The sequence below is a fragment of the Drosophila suzukii genome, chromosome 3, assembly GCF_043229965.1.
Source record: "Drosophila suzukii chromosome 3, CBGP_Dsuzu_IsoJpt1.0, whole genome shotgun sequence".
In the NCBI taxonomy this organism is placed as follows: Eukaryota; Metazoa; Arthropoda; class Insecta; order Diptera; family Drosophilidae; genus Drosophila; species Drosophila suzukii.
This window is the reverse complement of record NC_092082.1, coordinates 3,483,850-3,499,737: the sequence shown is the minus strand read 5'-3', so window position 1 is coordinate 3,499,737 and position 15,888 is coordinate 3,483,850. Positions and strand designations below refer to the sequence as shown.

Below are 15,888 nucleotides of genomic sequence, written 5' to 3'. Positions count from 1 at the left end.
ACTCCAAATGAAACATTTTTAAAGAAGATATTTTGTAAAAATATTAAATAAAAACCGACCTACATTAAAAAAAAAAAACATCTGCTTAGAAATTAAAATGTGCAAAATCTTACCTACCCTCCGAGAAATGGTCGCGCATGCGGTCTTTAGAGTTTCGTAACCCTTGTTAGCGAAGAAACACCCCGAGAATAAAATCCTTTATGGTAGGGGAGAAGGCAAGAGAGATATCCTACAAGAGAATAAGTTTACAAAGAACACTGTTCTCATTCTCAACAGAAACTAGTTTCGGCGCGGCCTCTAAAACTGTAATCCCTCTCCACCAACTTACAATTTTGTTAGCACTGAACTTGTTCCAAGTGGTTTTAAGGCTTTATGATCATTTTCACACTGAATAATCAATCAACAAAATCGCAAAAATAACATATATGAACTATTTTTAAACCACTAACTAGAGAATGCTTTCAGAGCGTATTCGTTCGGATAATTTATGTTGTAACGTTTAAAATTTTTTTGTCATGCTTTGGGGGATTTTTAGTCTCGAATATTGTCCGCTTTGTTTCGGGGCCAACCATTTGGTGTTGTTTTTTCTCTTTTTTTCAAACATTAAGACTTTAATCGCACAACGAGACGCACCAATTTGTCAATATTTAAAAAAGTTGAACATAAATTTTCACAACTACAAAAAAAACAATGTTTGGGACGAAAAGTGGAGAATGGCGACAAATGATTTTTGGTTTGTACAAAAACACTAGAGACAGTTCAAGTACGTTTGATTTTTTTGTGCTTGCAATTTCAGTTTCATGAATTAAAAACATTCGAATTAGATAATTTTGGAGTAGTTACACAGTTTGAAATTCGTTCTATTACTTTTTACTGCGACTCTTGTTATTTAGCTTGTTGTTTAGGCGGCGCAGTTGCAAACGCGACTGAAGGATAGAAAGCGTGACGTAGACCGGCGACAGCTTGCGGCTATGGCAACAACAACAACCACCACAACAACAAGGACAATAACACAACACTGTAAGAAAAATATTTTCAAAGTAAATAATTTAAAATGATTCTTAGTCTCAAAAAAAAAGCAAACATTTTTTCAATACCCGTTATTAAGTTAAAACGTCTACCAATAAAAAGCATTTTAAATATTTTGAAGATTAATTTTCCTAGTTATACCTTCAATTATAATTATAATAATAAATAATAATAATATAAATATGAATAATCAATTTCAAAAGTAATAGCTTCAACATGAAAAACCACTTTTTATAACTTACTAATTAATCAAGATATCTTAGGAAAATAAAACATGCAAGAACTACTTTGAGAGACTAAAACTGTATGATTCCTTAAGATAAATCCTTTAACTTTTGTATCATATAATTGTTTTCTGTACACCACCTTCGAAGTTACTGACGACAACAATAGAGACTCACATCCTTCTGTCTGGGAATCGTCCTTTTAGAAAGCAACCCCCAAAAGAGAAACTTTCCCTGCTGGCAATGCCGTGCCAACCTAAAGAGAGCGTTACTGCTCCCGGCAGAGAAAACAGAGATGAAAAGGGTCGCGGGAGAACCATGGAAATATAATCCTCCATAGAGCAACAGGCTACCCACACCAAACCCAAAACAAACCCACGATGAGCGAAGTACCGTTCTTTTTGCCAAGGACAAAAGTTTGCTCAGCTAATGGCAACTCAGTGGAGAAAAAAAAGGGGGGGGGGGGATTTTTATTGGGATAGGTCCTAAGGTGTGCGTCAGATTCCTTGACTAATGGAACCCAAGGAGAGGCCAGGTGTTGAAAAAACAAATAGGAATCTCTGATATTTATGAGCACGATAAAAGCATTAATGATGCGAAAAGACGTTAGAGTTTAACTGAATTCGAGAATTGATTTCGTTTGTACATTTTTATAAAAAAGTTTCACCTACAAGTAACAAAAATGTAATTAGATATAAGAATTTAGTAAAACTAATAGTTTACTTAAATTAAGGCCATATGGTTTTATATCACTTCAACATCTGGATCAATTTGGCGACAAGTGTTTTTCTCAACCAGCGCCACTTTTGTCAGGTTATCGCCTCTGCAGCGCCCTAATAAGCCAATCATAATAAATGTCAAGCATCGATTTGGCTTCTTGCCAATGACCAATCGACCATATCGTAGTCCTCCACCCATGTTCCCTGTTTCCACCGCCCCGTTCGGACTGTCAGTTTATCATGAGTTGGTCGCCAGCAGCTGGGGAGACTTTGTCTAGGGCTAATCATTACTGCCTAGCTGCCTGAATTGCTCATACGCCATGTGTTCAGCCCTCTAAAACGGCCCACAGACCTACGAAAACTATTGATTTATTGGCTTGTCGCATGTTGCCAAACACCTGACACAAATCGTCAATCAAAATGATTAAGAGAACTGCCCTATCCCAAAGAACTATTGGGTAAGTGAATAACTTAATGGGATCTATAATAAAGTCAGATGTTTATTTGAAATGGAATAGATAATGGATATAAATATATTCTAATAAAGTGTAAGGAATGTTCAATTTCTGTTTATTTAATTTTAATTAGAATTCTAAATAAATATAAAAAAATTGATGTTGAAAATGCTCTTTCTTATTCAAAAGGCCAAAAAATCAAAAATAGGTCTACAGAAAGAGGAGAACTTCCATAATTTAATTCCTACTTTATAATTCAAGTCGCATTTCAGTCCAGAAAACCAGTCTTTCTTAATTAAAATACATCTTAATCAAGCAATCCCAAAAATAAAGAAAGAATAACAAACTTAATGCTTTCAAATCCTTTTACAAAAGGTCTTTAAAATACATTATTCCAGCAATTATTTGTCGATTTAAGGCAATCATCAAAATATGTTATTTATGTGTATCGTGTGCCGGGTTATTAGATAATAACAACAAGCTACTTTGTTAACCAGTTTTCGCAGATTTGTTTTGAAAAATATTCAAAGCGATTCTAATGCAAAACAACTTCAATAACGACAACGATACACATTGTGCACGGGAACAATAACAATCGAGATAGCACTAACACTCTGTTTGCCTTTTGTTGCGATTTTGGGGGCTCGCAACTTGAATCAAGTTCAATGCGACTTGACTTGGCAACCGATCTTCGAGCAAACTAGACCCCGCCTCATGAATATTTAGGTGGATTCTGACATGAGCACAAACATTTTGCATAATGACTGGCGATATTTTCGTGTAACGGTCTTAAGGAAGGGAAATTTTGACAGTAAAAACTTCTGAAAAGCCGCAATGATAAGAGGTAAACACTTCGAATGCCCGTCTCTAGTTACAAAACTGCAATTCATTCTACCCGATTGCATTAATTAAGTAATCCACCTGTTTCAGTAAACAAATTTCTGCAAGTTCAGTTAAAATATGCGAGCAACAACCAGCTACTTAAGATATTCCGATATATATAGCATTTGATATAAACAAAATACTAGTTTGGCTTTTATTTAAATTAGTACAGGATTTTCACCTGACCGAGGCTGTGGGCCCTATATAAAGCGGCCGATTGGCTTAGCTCAGGCCATAACCAACTAGAAGATCGTGTAAGATCAACGGAACGTAGAAATCTATATCGCGTGTGAGGAGAGGATTTGCATAAATTGAGTCTGAGTGATAATGGTAAAGGAATTAGAACATGTGCCAAGTGTTATGTAATATCGAAATAGTGTCCAACTATTTTAAAATTAAATAAACAAGAAGAGCAAAAAGTGTATTCATCTAATAACATATATATATATAACATATATATCAACTTTATAATAATGTTGTTTAGAAGGTGAAAAGGCGAAGAAGAATTCTCGTGTTGTGTAAACTTTGATCTTCTTTTTGCGAATTCAGTTTAAAGATATTTTGTTGTCAACAATTTCTTATGTTCTAATACCTATTTTAATTTTTTACTTCTTCCAATAGACCAGCTATACTGACAAAGGAACCAAAGTAAGTACTAAATGACAAAAAATGTTATATAATAAGATCCTAAGTGATTTTCTTTTATAATTTCAGCCTGAAGCCGGCAAATTTCTAAGCTTTGATCACTTGACTTTCTACGTTGGCAACGCCAAACAGGCGGCCAGCTATTATACAACTCGTCTGGGCTTTGAACCACTTGGTTATCAGGGACTAGAGACCGGAGAGCGACGCTTCGCCAAGCATGCCGTGCGTCAGAACAAGATCGTCTTTGTGTTCGTCTCCGCCTACACGCCGGATGACAAGGAACATGGACTCCACCTGATGCGCCATGGCGACGGTGTCAAGGATGTAGCCTTCGAAGTGGAGGATTTGAATGCCATCTTTACGCTGGCGGTGTCCCGTGGAGCCGAAGTGGTCCGTGACATCTGGGAGGAGAGCGATGACCAGGGTATCGTAAGATTCGCCACCATCAAGACGGTAAGTGAACGGAGAAAGATATTTTTAAATTCAGAATATTTCATTTTGTAACCCTTTTACGTAGTACGGTGATACCACCCATACTTTCGTGGAGCGAAATGGTTATGCTGGGGACTTCCTACCAGGATTCCAGCGGTCGTCTGAGGATGTTCTACTGAAGGGCCTGCCCTCCACCAAATTGAACTTCATTGATCATGTGGTGGGCAACCAGCCGGATCTGCAAATGGAGAGCGTGGCCTCCTGGTACGAGAGGATCTTGCAGTTCCATCGATTCTGGTCGGTGGACGACTCCCAGATCCATACGGAGTACTCCGCCCTTCGATCCATTGTGATGGCGAACTACGAAGAGACGGTGAAAATGCCGATCAATGAGCCGGCCAATGGAAAGAAGAAGTCGCAGATCCAGGAGTACGTAGAATACTACGGAGGAGGTGGTGTCCAGCACATTGCTCTCAACACCGATGACATTATCCAGGCGGTGAGCAACCTTAAGGCTCGGGGCACCGAGTTCCTGGCCATCCCGTCCTCGTACTACGAACTCCTGCAGGAGCAGCTTTCGCATAGTCGCACCAAGATCAAGGAGGACATGGAGGTCCTCAAGAAGTTGAACATTTTGATTGACTTCGATGAGAACGGATACCTGTTGCAGATCTTTACGAAGAACTGCCAGGACAGGCCCACTCTCTTCCTTGAAGTAATCCAACGTTATAATCACAATGTAAGATTTATTGCTTAAACTATTATTGCTAAGAAAAGTCATTAATAATCATAACTGTTTCAGGGTTTCGGCGCTGGCAACTTTAAGTCCTTGTTTACGGCCATCGAAATTGAGCAGGCCAAGCGTGGTAACTTGTAAATCAAAGATGTACCAATTTACAAACATAATAAATGAAATGGTCTAAACAGAATAACTAATGAAAAAATGATTGCCTAAATGTCATTTGTTTAGTCGCTGGTTCCTGAACCGAGTGTCTATCAAAACCTCATTGCGTGGATCGCCTTCGGCGAAAGAAACCATTAGGGGATTCCAGAATCCCGGTGGCGTCGAGCTTCGTGCATCCACGTGCTTGCACTTGGACAAATAGTCTTCGATCTTCTCGTCAGTCAGGTTTGAACCCATGAAATTAATGAACTGAAGGGGGATAAGTGGGTACAATTTAATAAAGTTGGATATGGATATTAGAAAAATTAATAATTGCCACATACCTTTTCGCACTCCTCACACTCAATGTTGAAACGTTCTTTGGCCGTCAATTCAGGTTCTTTTTTGACCAAAATCGGTCTCGGAAACTCTTCCTCTGAGGCCTTACTATCCTCATCTTCATTGTCCATAAGATGCTGCTCAATATCCTCAGGGAGTTTCGTTGATTCATTGCCAACATGTGTTTCTGGTTGGGAGACAGGTTCCGCCTTCACAACTCTGGTAACTGGAATAGTGATCTCTACTTTTGCGGCGTTCGGTTGGATGTGCTTCTGCTTATCGATCATTTTCTTTTCGAACTGTCTCAAAGCATTAGAGCAGGTTTCGTCGTCGTCCTTCATAATTTCGGCCAGAACATCCATGGTGCCCAATTTGCTTACTTCATCGATGGTATCATTAACGAAAATTATATCCTGGGTGCCAGGAGTCAACAGAACAACACTATCCGATGTGCTGTTGATTCTTAAGCCTGGAGGTGTGCCCGGTGGCGGCATTACAGGAAGCTCTGAGCACTCCTTATTGAACTCGTCCATGTCCATCTCAAAACTATCCTTGGGAATTTTGATACTGCTACTGCTGCTGGTGGTAAGCGAGTCGTCTGCGTTTGAAACGCTCGCGGTGTCTGTTCTGCAAGCTTGGCATTTAATATTAGAAAGAATGATAACAAAAAGTGTCACAGTAATCTTTTATAACCTTTTGTACAAACAGAAATAATTACTATAGTCTGTGACACTTTTTTAAAAATTTCATTAACTATTACCTGTGTATTAGAGATCGTTGTGGCCGAGATCTTTTGAGGCTATTGCTTAGATTGGGGCTGTCCTCTATAACATCATTTTCGCTATTACTCGTCTTATTTGGTTCGAATTTCAGGCGAGTTTGTTTTAAATGCGCGTTACTACTTTTGTGCGTTAGGGATAATTTGGTGAAGACCGCTGGTTGCTTGGGTGTCTTACGGATCCAACTGGTGGCCACGGCGGGAACATTGTTTGGCTGCACATTTTCCCGATTCCGGATGTCCGGCTTCCGGTCGGGTAGCCTCAATTTGCGCGGGCTCTGGGCAGTGGCCTCCGTTTCCGCAATGCTCTCGTCCTCCTCCATTTCCAGATCCTCGTCGGAGAGATCGATACTGTTGATAGCTATGTTCATGTTCAGGGAGTTCTGGCTTTGCGGCTGCGGCGATATGTCATCTTTGACCTTCTTGGGCGACAGTTTCCTGCGCTTCTCGGCCTGAACCATGGACTCCTGTCGCTCCTTCAACAACTCCAAGGCCTTGTGCAGCTTTTCATTGTGCGCCTTTAGTTGTTCTATGGTCCTGTCACTCTCCTCCGAATTCCGGTGCATCACTGAGGGTAATATATTCGAAACATCAAGGAAAACTGGACAAAGTCGATCCTTTAAACAGGAACTTACTCAAAGCGTGTTCTTTGATCGTGTCCAAAGCGGCTATAAGGCACTTCACACTCTTCTCCTTGTGACCCCGACATGCTCCACACGTCATTCTTGAGCTACTTGATAAATTTTAGTTAATAAGATCTATTATAATAGGAATATTTATGTTTTTCAAATGGATCTGATTTGTTTTATTTTATTCCGCGTTGGCAGTGATGTGACCGTTGCTAAACTGATAAAAAATGCCAAGAAGGAAAAAAAACAAAAATCTGGTATATAATATTGAACCGGTCGGTATTATTAAACTGACTAAGTGTGGTCTTACTGTATGCTCGTGCTTAATTTTATTTTTCACCTGTAAAACTATATTAATTAAATAAATTAAGACAATTTAGCCATGGCACACCTGCGGGAGACCTCGGACAAGGCGCTGAAAATGCTGCGCACGTTGCCGCGCGTGCAGATCGGTAATCTGCGGCCAAATCCCAACTCAAAACAAAATGTGAGTGGTTGAATAACAACATGCATTTATGAACTATTTACTAATAATATAAATATTTGCCGGCAGGACAAGCGTGGCAGAGCGCAGCACGGCGGAGACAAGCACGGAGCGGGCAACAAGGGATCCGGCCAGCGGCAGAACTTCATGCGGCTGGGCTACGAAACGGGGAACCAGCCCTTCTACCTGAGATTCCCATACGAGCCATACTACAAGGGACACCACATGAAGCGCCAGTATCCGCCCATTTCGCTGCTCCAACTGCAGGTGCTCATCGACACCAACCGGATAGACATCAGCCAGCCCGTTGACATCAGCACGCTGTGCAACTCCGGCCTCTTGAAGCTGAAGCCCGCCGAAATGGAGTACGGATTTCAGCTCACAGACGACGGACTGGACAACTTCCAGGCCAAGATCAATATTGAGGTGCAGCACGCCAGCGAGGCGGTCATAGCAGCCATAGAAAAGAACGGCGGGGTGATTCGTACCGCCTACTACGATCCTCGTAGTCTACACATGCTGGTCAATCCCAAGAAGTGGTTCGAAAAAGGAGTGCCCATCCCCAGCCGCATGCTTCCTCCTCAGGATGCCGTCGACTACTACACGAATCCCAAGAATCGCGGATACCTGGCCAATCCCGAGGAGATCAGCCAGGATCGACTGGTGCTGGCCCAGAAGTACGGCTACCAGCTACCAAAAATTGAAGATGATTCCGCCTACGAGATGCTCACCACTGCCAAGGACCCCAGGCAAGTATTCTATGGCCTGGAGCCCGGCTGGCTGGTCAACATTGTGGATAAAACAATCGTTAAGCGCAAGCAATAATTAGTCGAGTTTGTTACTATGCATTTTGTTAAATAAAGAAGTGGATTACAAAAATCTTTGTTAGACTATGATACTGTGGGACATTTTACGTGTCCATGTCTTTTCTTTTTTTTAGTTCATATAAACACCTGCTTGGCCGATAGATCCTCCATGAACGGCTTGACCACAGCACTGGTGGCGAAGCAGAATATCAATCCAAAGGTAATCGAGATGGGCAGGGCGGGCAGGGCCTTGCGCCAAATGGCAAGCAGCAGGAGGGTGAGGCAGAGACCAATCAGGATGGCCACAAAGCAAGCGATTGTGGTCGTCCAGTCGCCGTAGCTGGAGGCTTTACCCACTAATACCGAATAGAAGATGAAGTCGCCGAGACCCAGTTTGATGCCACCTAGGAGAAATCATTCATCAGATAACTATTTCGCGATTACTTAGTGATTCTTACGTTCTTCTTGCCCATCCGGATGATTTTGATCTGGGGCTGTGACTGTTCTATACTCGTTTGAACGCTGGGCGTTTCCACTCTGAGTACTTTGGACCTCAATCTGGCGACGGGCCACACGTTCGCTCAAATTTGCGGACCATTCCTGCGTGAAACCCGCGGCCTCGGCTGGAAAACCAAAAACGTAAGCTTTAGAGGTGAAACTTTATAAAAATGCCTTGAAATAGACTTGATAGAGCCAATTTCGCAGCTTTATCTCGGATGATATTCTACTAGCAGCGCTTTATACCATATGCCCAACACAACTAAACAAGACAAAAAATACATAAAAGTACAACAAACAGACCAAATGCCAAATAAGCCATGTACACATTTCAGAGAAGTAGGTAAATCATAAAAAATATAATGCATATGTACCGTTTCCGCGCAAATTGCTTTTAAAAGTCACAAGTGGCATACCTTCAGTTGCCAGTACACTGCCGTCATCCCGCTGATTCTGTCGAGGATGGGAGTTACCTGAGCGTGAGCCACTAACCGCGGCTGCCTCCGGCGAAGCCAGCGAGTTTTGGGTGGCCCTCGTGGTGGTGGTGGAGTTGCTGGACGAGGGTGATGATGAGGCAGTGGCCTGTGATTGTTGTGGCGTAACCGTGCCCACAAGTGCGTAAACGACAGTGGCTAGAAAAAAGGGTCTTGTTCGAAATTATACTCTTTAAAATACTGCATCGTTATTACATGAGTAGATCAAAGCGGGGAAGATTTGTTCATTTCGCTCCTGGGCCGTTTCAACCAATATGCGAAGAGGTCCTCTTGGAGAGAGGACAGCTATGAGATCTATAAACGAACGAAAAACAAATAAATAGATTGAGAAATCTCAAGATCAATCAAACTCACCCCAAATAGAAATGGCAGCCAATACAGCCCAGGCAGTCCATTCAGGCAGGTATTTGATAAACACCAAGGCCATCAGGGCAGCCACAAAGATAAGATATCCCTGCTGCAACCGCAAAGGACCCTGCCAATGAATGGACATCATTCCGACCACTCCAAAGTTCCACATAATCAGCAGGGCAGTGGGATAGTCCATGGGTATGTTATAGGCGCGAAGGAGCTCCCTGAATTGAACAAAATATTATTGATGAACTTCATGAATTATTAGTCACTACCACTTACTCCAAATATAAGTACGTGAAGATGAACAACAGCATAAAGGAGGAGAGAATCAGCCAGCCGTGGATGATGCGGTAGCAACGTTTCTTATACAGAACAATCAGCAAAATTGTCATTACCACGACCACGCTCATCAGAATCAAAGAGTTGGCCAAGGCGTTCCAGAATTTAACGCTGGGTTCTGGTGATTTCTCATGGAAGGGAGTGTACAAGCTAGTGGAGTGCAAAGAAGCGTTAGTGGATAATGCCACGAGGTGGTGAAATCACAGTTAATCATACAGATAGACATCCGTGCTGTTGTAGAAGCTGATGGAGTTGATGGTGGCCACCACTACCAGCATGCACAGGGAGACGGGCACAAATAACTTGATCACATGCTGGGCGCCGTATTTCAGACCTTGTTCCTCCTCCAGTTCATTTGGGGGCGGACCACCGGGGCCGCCGCCACCTGCAGTCAGTCTTGAAGGCCTCTGTCCGCCGGGCTCCCGCATCACCACATTGGGAACCGCAAGTATTGCCTGGCAGAAAACGCCATTTCAAAGTCAGTTAGTAGTTCCCACAGACCCACAGATTACTCGATACTCACCGCATCCGGTTGATCCTGATTGCTGGAGCCGTAGTTGTTTCGCTGCTGTTGCCGCCTTGGAGGACGCTCCAAACGCTCCGCCTCGCCGTTCTGGCTGCCCACATTGGCATCGTCCCCGGTGGCGAGTCCGGAGGAGCACGAAGCCTGGAGATTGACAGCAGCCATCAGTGGTGTGCGTTCGTTCGCCTCCGTAGCGCTGGACGCCTCCCCCTGCGAAGCCGTAGTTGTGGGATGGGATGGGAGCTTCTGGCAGATCGTCACCGATTAGTATATAGATTATTAGGATTCAATTACAACTTACAATTAGTGAAACCAAAGAAAATGTCGCTGGGCAAAACTTTCTTTTGTTTTGAAGAAGGTAGCGTAGTGTAGTGTAGTGTAGCAGTAGTGGTGAGAATTGTGCCACTCACTTCTGATATCGATGTGCACCCTATCGTATAGGGGATGCGCATCTATCTATTTTAAGGCGGATCCTTAACTAAAAAAAGAACAATAAAATATCATTGGATAGCCGCAGTCTGCAAGCCCGGTGCAACTTCACGGAATTTTTCCACGTACTTTGGAAAGTTAGGTAAAGCTTTATTTATAAAAGTTAAAAATCTGTGAATAATAATACCTCTCCGGTACATCCAGGCCTTTATGGTATAGCAGGTGCTTAGCGTCTAGGCTCGAACCGGGTTGCCCTGTCCTGGCCGCAACAGAGGAAGTGGAGCGCCACTTGGACACCACCATAAATAATATAAATAATTTCTTCTAAAACATAAAATATGAACTTATTTCACCCTATGACTCCCATTGCAGCCTTATATACATTCTGTCCCCCGCTTATTGAGGACACCTTCCCGCTATAGCGAAGACACTTTCCCGCCATAGCGAATACCCCTTTCCGTTAAAAATATCGATAGTTTTCATGTTATCGACTTGCATATATCTATGCTTAACCATCACTAGAAATGTTTGTACCTAACAGAGTCATAACAGTGTCCCTCACAGCGGGGACACCCTCCTCACATAGCAAAGACAACCTCCAAATACACAACAAGAAACCATTGAGTACAATTAAGCCGCAAATTTGAAAATTGGCCGTAGAATTTACTAGGCGAACATTTTCGTATCCAAAAAATAGGAGCCAAGTTTTCAAAATTATTAAAGGGACCTCACGAGGTTGCCGCCTGAGACCTTTGTCAGTTTACTTCATGATCATTGATAAAAAATCTTACAAATGCTGCAAAAAATGAAATCCCCTTTTTTAATATTTTATTTTTAGAATTAGAAAACGAGTGAAAAATTGGCAAATTAATCTTTTTGATAGACGTAGAAAAAGAAGGGTTACCAAGCGAATTAAGGGCCATATATTCGACCGTTTTGCATTATTTTTTAACTAGTTTTCAAAAGAAAAAGATTACAAGCAAAATGTTTTAAGAAATTGCACTGTACCCCCTCATTTACAAATTAAAGGGCGTTTAAATTAGCAGAATTTTCTTCTAAACAATTTTACTAAACGAGAAGCAAGTTAGGTTGCTGTAAACTTAAAAAAGGGTAAAAAGGTTTAAGTAGGTTAAGTAGTTAAATTTAAAGCTTTGCGGCTCCATTCACCATTTTCTGTAATAAGCACTGCAGAATTTTTCGCAGCTAATATTTGAGTAAATGCTCAAAATTAAATTTTGCATAAACACGAACGTGCAAGCGGAAGAGCGGGGGGAAAACCTGTCGCTCACTCCATATCCGCTTTTCCGGCTGTCAACGGGCTATCGCGCCCTTGACACCTCCCAAGCCACCCAAAAACCACCCACCTGCACCACCCACCGCCCAACGCCACTTTCTAATGGCTCAGTTCGGAAAAAACACTCCGCTTGCAGAGGGCAAATGTTTATTTATGAATTTCTTTCACTTGCGGCCCTGCTCTCTGTGGATCGAAGTGTCACCAGACAGCGACTTTAACCACGACAAATATTTTGGCGGGGCAAACTTTTTACTCGTATTTAATTTGTTTTGGTTTTTGCATTTTATTGCCCAATTAATTGGGCAGGCAAGCGGAGCAAATAAAGTGGCGTCCTTGCAGATGATAAATCGGGGAAGCACACAAATATTCCACCATTCACCGATTTCAGTGCAGTGGGTTATGAGCCATAAAAGTCGATTCCGAAAACCCACGCAGAAACACTTCAAACAACGCATTTAATAAACTGACCTTAGTTATCATGAAAAAATGTAAAATAGGCGAATGGTACTGTTCATACGCTTAATTAAAAAGGGCATAAAAATGTGCCTAATTGGTTAAACCAATTAATAAAATTTGTAAATATACAAATAGCCTAAAATTGAAGGAATTTTGGTACATTTTAGTTTTTGAATGAGTTTATTAGATTGATTTATTGGTTAAAAGTATATTTGTATTATACACCTGAAACTATAGTTTTTCCCTAAATTTATTTAGAAATTATTTTTCCGAGTGCTTGGTTATCGCTCATACATTTCCATTCATTACAGGACCGAGGGCTGGCCAAAAACTATGCCCATTGCCACGCCCCGCCCGGCAATTTGTAACGCCTTTTGCTGTCATCTCCTGTCAAAATGGCATTCATAAAACCGACTCCTCGGCCCAGTCCCCAATTTTCGGCAAATTGTCCCCGTTTATTTCGCCTGATAATGTCTCAATAAAATCTACCCGGCATCTTTTATGGATAGGTGTTGGGCCATATGACTGGGTTTCTGCTGTAGGTGTCTGCTATAGGCCATCTACACACTGTATACCCAATATCCACTGTTGTGCCAAACTATTTTGCACTTATCAAAGCTGTAAATTTTCACGATCCCAAAGGATTTTGCTTGTAAAAGATGGAGGGTCGTTTTGGAATGAATACTTATCTAATTTGGCCAGTTTAAAAAAATTTTCTACTTATAAATAAAAAAAAAATTATAAGTATTCTGAAATTTTTAGGCGAAATAAAGTAGCTTTTACTATCAAAAAAAATTTCGACGTGATTTTAAAATGTATCCATGAAAAATTGTACAATTTGGATGACATTGTTCCTTTTTGTCTTAGCAATAACCCCACATTTTAATTTTAGTAAAACTTTACTTACACCTTTTCTTAGCGCTTAATTATTTCTTTATCCTTCGTTTTTCAAGTTAATCGAGTGCCTGTGCAAGATTACGCAGCAAAATGTTTTACCTAAGTATTAAAAACATCAATGAAGGTGGGGAGGAAATGAATCAGCCTTCCACCTTCGCTTTGTTTGTTTTCCAGCTTCTTTTATCTTGAGGCTCCCTTGTGATTCAGAAAATTTTCCGTTAAGTTGAAAAGCTGCCGCCCAAGGCTTTTCAGACAACTGCGAAATTGTGCGCTGCATTTTTCTTATGGCTTTGTAATAAATAAAGTTTTAATTGGCCATCGACAGGAATCTGAATCTTGGCAGCAGAGATTATAATTTCAGATAACTCACACATCTCAACAATTTCAATTATGGTCAAGGAGTTGGGCAATTAACGTGCGGACAAATCAAGAGCAAATTGCCATAATTAAAATGCGAGTCGGAGGACAAAGTCTAGACTCCGTTCATAATTCACTGATAAAACTTGAGTAATTTGGGCTACGTGATGCAGCTTAATCGAAGCGAAGCATAAACACACTTGAGATAATCAATTTATGGCTTTACACGCCTCGTAATTTGCCAATATCGATGCGGCAGATTCGGATTTCAATTTCCATATGGCTGTGAAAAATTTCTTATTCAGAGCTGAATTAAATTCCCCTTGAAGACAAACAAATGGAAATTGCCGCGCACTCCTTTCCTTTCCTCGGTTTTCTCGTCCCTGTCCCGGGATGCCTTTCTTTCTAATTTCCTTTTATCGAATTTACGATTTGTTGGTCATGTCATCAACTCTCGACTACGGCGACGACAACACTGCGGATACGCAATGTTCGGTGGGTTTTGGTCGGCTTTCGGTATTCGGAACGAGTTTTTCCTTTTGTTCCTGCATCAATCTTTGATTTGCAAATTATTTTTGCATTCCACACAAACGATTTGTGTTTTTATAGTTCCGAGGGCTGGCATTTTCCTCTTTTTTTTTGGGTCCTGCCTGATAAATTGTCCCACATAAAGAGCAACATGGAATCGACTCTAAAGCCTAGGGTTCAAATTTAAAAGGCACGAAACGGAAATGTGGGTGCTGCAATAAACGTAGAGTTATGTGTACGAGGGGAGCTTGTTATTTTGCCTAACGATAGGTGTTAAATCTTAAAGACGAAATCGGTTTTGCTTCTGGGCAATTTTAAAGAGTAATATCGACTTGATTTAGTTAGGCAACAACTGAGGGAAACAAGTTAGTTAAGTTTAAAAAAGTTGGCTAAGGATTCTCTCTAACAAAAAAATGGTCGTATATAAAACATATATACAACAACAATAATATTCCATTTTAATTTACAAGCGAATACGTTTTAGCGAAAACGAAAGGTTTTTATGTTATTATAACACTAATTTTCGATCCTTTCTATGACAGCTATATGATTTCATAATACTTAAATATTACAAAAATTAAATATACTTAAGTAAAATGATGATTAAAAATTCAAAAAAATTATATATATAAAAACTCGAAGACCAACTGTTTAATATCATAGAAATAGAAACACATATTATAAACTATTCAAACTTTCTGGACAACTGAAATTCATAATTGAAGAACTGTAAGCTCGTAATCGCTGATAAATATGATTTACTGATTGGCCCACAATTGTACGCATTTGTAAACATTGCCTATCACTCATAACGTTGAACTTTAAGCAAAGCGATCAATAAAATGAACGCAAAGGCGGCTCTGCAAAGAACTTTCGTTTTTATCAGCCGTCTGCCGCTTTTAATTTATGGGGATTCGAATAGGTGAAATCTTTGGGACGCCGCAGGACCCGTTCGCATGCATTGCCAAATGTCATGTGGCGCCGCAAAACCTTCTTTGGCCACGCCCCGCCCCGCCATCCCGGCTCACCGCCCACGCCCATCGAGCCAAGTCCTTGTGCCCGACATTTACAAAGTGCAGCTGGGAAAACTCCAAAACAACGCAAAAAAATTAAAGGCAAATGCAGACGATGACGCTGTGGCCAGCGTTTTTGGGTGCACTTGAAAAAAAATATACATTTTATATATTTAAAGAACAACATCGTGACCACCCATATCTTTAATAATTCAGTCTCTTAATTATTTTCAATACGAATTGTCTGCCAACTTTTAGTAAAATTTAAAATATGTTTTTTAAGTTCTATAAAAAATTATATCTGGATGTTTACGCGTATTTTTAAATCAAGAAGCTAAGTGATTTATTCGATGTACTGCAAATTAAATTGAAGAATTACCAATTTTATTTTTTTTCAAGGA

At 40.8% G+C, this 15,888-nt stretch overlaps 4 protein-coding genes across 8 annotated transcripts; 2 read left to right on the top strand and 2 right to left on the bottom strand.

Moving 5' to 3' along the window:
• The first annotated feature begins 3,511 nt into the window (after nucleotides 1–3,511).
• Nucleotides 3,512–5,269, top strand: Hpd (4-hydroxyphenylpyruvate dioxygenase). The gene is made up of 5 exons (XM_017078900.4): nucleotides 3,512–3,639; nucleotides 3,931–3,957; nucleotides 4,024–4,407; nucleotides 4,472–5,125; nucleotides 5,189–5,269. Exons 1-5 carry the CDS (start codon nucleotides 3,637–3,639, stop codon nucleotides 5,261–5,263), a joined length of 1,143 nt encoding a protein of 380 aa, XP_016934389.2. The 5' UTR covers nucleotides 3,512–3,636; the 3' UTR covers nucleotides 5,264–5,269.
• On the bottom strand, nucleotides 5,119–7,250 carry CtIP (CTBP-interacting protein). Of its 2 annotated transcripts, XM_017078898.4 has the most exons (4): nucleotides 7,022–7,245; nucleotides 6,369–6,954; nucleotides 5,614–6,235; nucleotides 5,119–5,539 (listed from the first exon to the last, which is right to left on the bottom strand). In XM_017078898.4, exons 1-4 carry the CDS (start codon nucleotides 7,107–7,109, stop codon nucleotides 5,345–5,347), a joined length of 1,491 nt encoding a protein of 496 aa, XP_016934387.2. In that variant the 5' UTR covers nucleotides 7,110–7,245; the 3' UTR covers nucleotides 5,119–5,344. The 2 variants fall into 2 exon arrangements, with proteins under 2 accessions (XP_016934387.2, XP_016934388.2); XM_017078899.4 differs by lacking the exon at nucleotides 5,119–5,539 and having other exon boundaries at nucleotides 6,038–6,242; nucleotides 7,022–7,250.
• Nucleotides 7,251–7,298: 48 nt separating this feature from the next.
• On the top strand, nucleotides 7,299–8,395 carry mRpL15 (mitochondrial ribosomal protein L15). The gene is made up of 2 exons (XM_017078901.4): nucleotides 7,299–7,502; nucleotides 7,569–8,395. The coding sequence occupies exons 1-2, from the start codon at nucleotides 7,398–7,400 to the stop codon at nucleotides 8,322–8,324; spliced, it is 861 nt and encodes a 286-aa protein (XP_016934390.1). The 5' UTR covers nucleotides 7,299–7,397; the 3' UTR covers nucleotides 8,325–8,395.
• On the bottom strand, nucleotides 8,329–10,938 carry Psn (presenilin). 4 transcript variants are annotated; one of them, XM_017078894.4, is made up of 9 exons: nucleotides 10,815–10,938; nucleotides 10,514–10,759; nucleotides 10,207–10,445; nucleotides 9,931–10,140; nucleotides 9,652–9,872; nucleotides 9,493–9,591; nucleotides 9,178–9,435; nucleotides 8,764–8,928; nucleotides 8,329–8,709 (listed from the first exon to the last, which is right to left on the bottom strand). In XM_017078894.4, exons 2-9 carry the CDS (start codon nucleotides 10,676–10,678, stop codon nucleotides 8,441–8,443), a joined length of 1,626 nt encoding a protein of 541 aa, XP_016934383.2. In that variant the 5' UTR covers nucleotides 10,679–10,759; nucleotides 10,815–10,938; the 3' UTR covers nucleotides 8,329–8,440. The 4 variants fall into 4 exon arrangements, with proteins under 4 accessions (XP_016934383.2, XP_016934386.2, XP_016934385.2 ...); XM_017078897.4 differs by having other exon boundaries at nucleotides 9,277–9,435; XM_017078896.4 differs by having other exon boundaries at nucleotides 9,220–9,435; nucleotides 10,815–10,937.
• Between the last annotated feature and the right edge of the window lie 4,950 nt (nucleotides 10,939–15,888).

Coding starts and splice junctions, on each gene's coding strand:
- Hpd (XM_017078900.4), top strand. Junction 3,958..4,023: donor ATACTGACAAAGGAACCAAA/GTAAGTACTAAA, acceptor TTATAATTTCAG/CCTGAAGCCGGCAAATTTCT. Junction 5,126..5,188: donor TCCAACGTTATAATCACAAT/GTAAGATTTATT, acceptor TAACTGTTTCAG/GGTTTCGGCGCTGGCAACTT.
- CtIP (XM_017078898.4), bottom strand. CDS start 7,109: ATGACGTGTGGAGCATGTCGGGGTCACAAGGAGAAGAGTGTGAAGTGC. Junction 6,955..7,021: donor GATCAAAGAACACGCTTTGA/GTAAGTTCCTGT, acceptor TATTACCCTCAG/TGATGCACCGGAATTCGGAG. Junction 6,236..6,368: donor CAACGATCTCTAATACACAG/GTAATAGTTAAT, acceptor CCAAGCTTGCAG/AACAGACACCGCGAGCGTTT.
- mRpL15 (XM_017078901.4), top strand. CDS start 7,398: ATGGCACACCTGCGGGAGACCTCGGACAAGGCGCTGAAAATGCTGCGC. Junction 7,503..7,568: donor ATCCCAACTCAAAACAAAAT/GTGAGTGGTTGA, acceptor ATTTGCCGGCAG/GACAAGCGTGGCAGAGCGCA.
- Psn (XM_017078894.4), bottom strand. CDS start 10,678: ATGGCTGCTGTCAATCTCCAGGCTTCGTGCTCCTCCGGACTCGCCACC. Junction 9,436..9,492: donor CCCCGCTTTGATCTACTCAT/GTAATAACGATG, acceptor CCTTTTTTCTAG/CCACTGTCGTTTACGCACTT. Junction 8,710..8,763: donor TCCGGATGGGCAAGAAGAAC/GTAAGAATCACT, acceptor GATTTCTCCTAG/GTGGCATCAAACTGGGTCTC.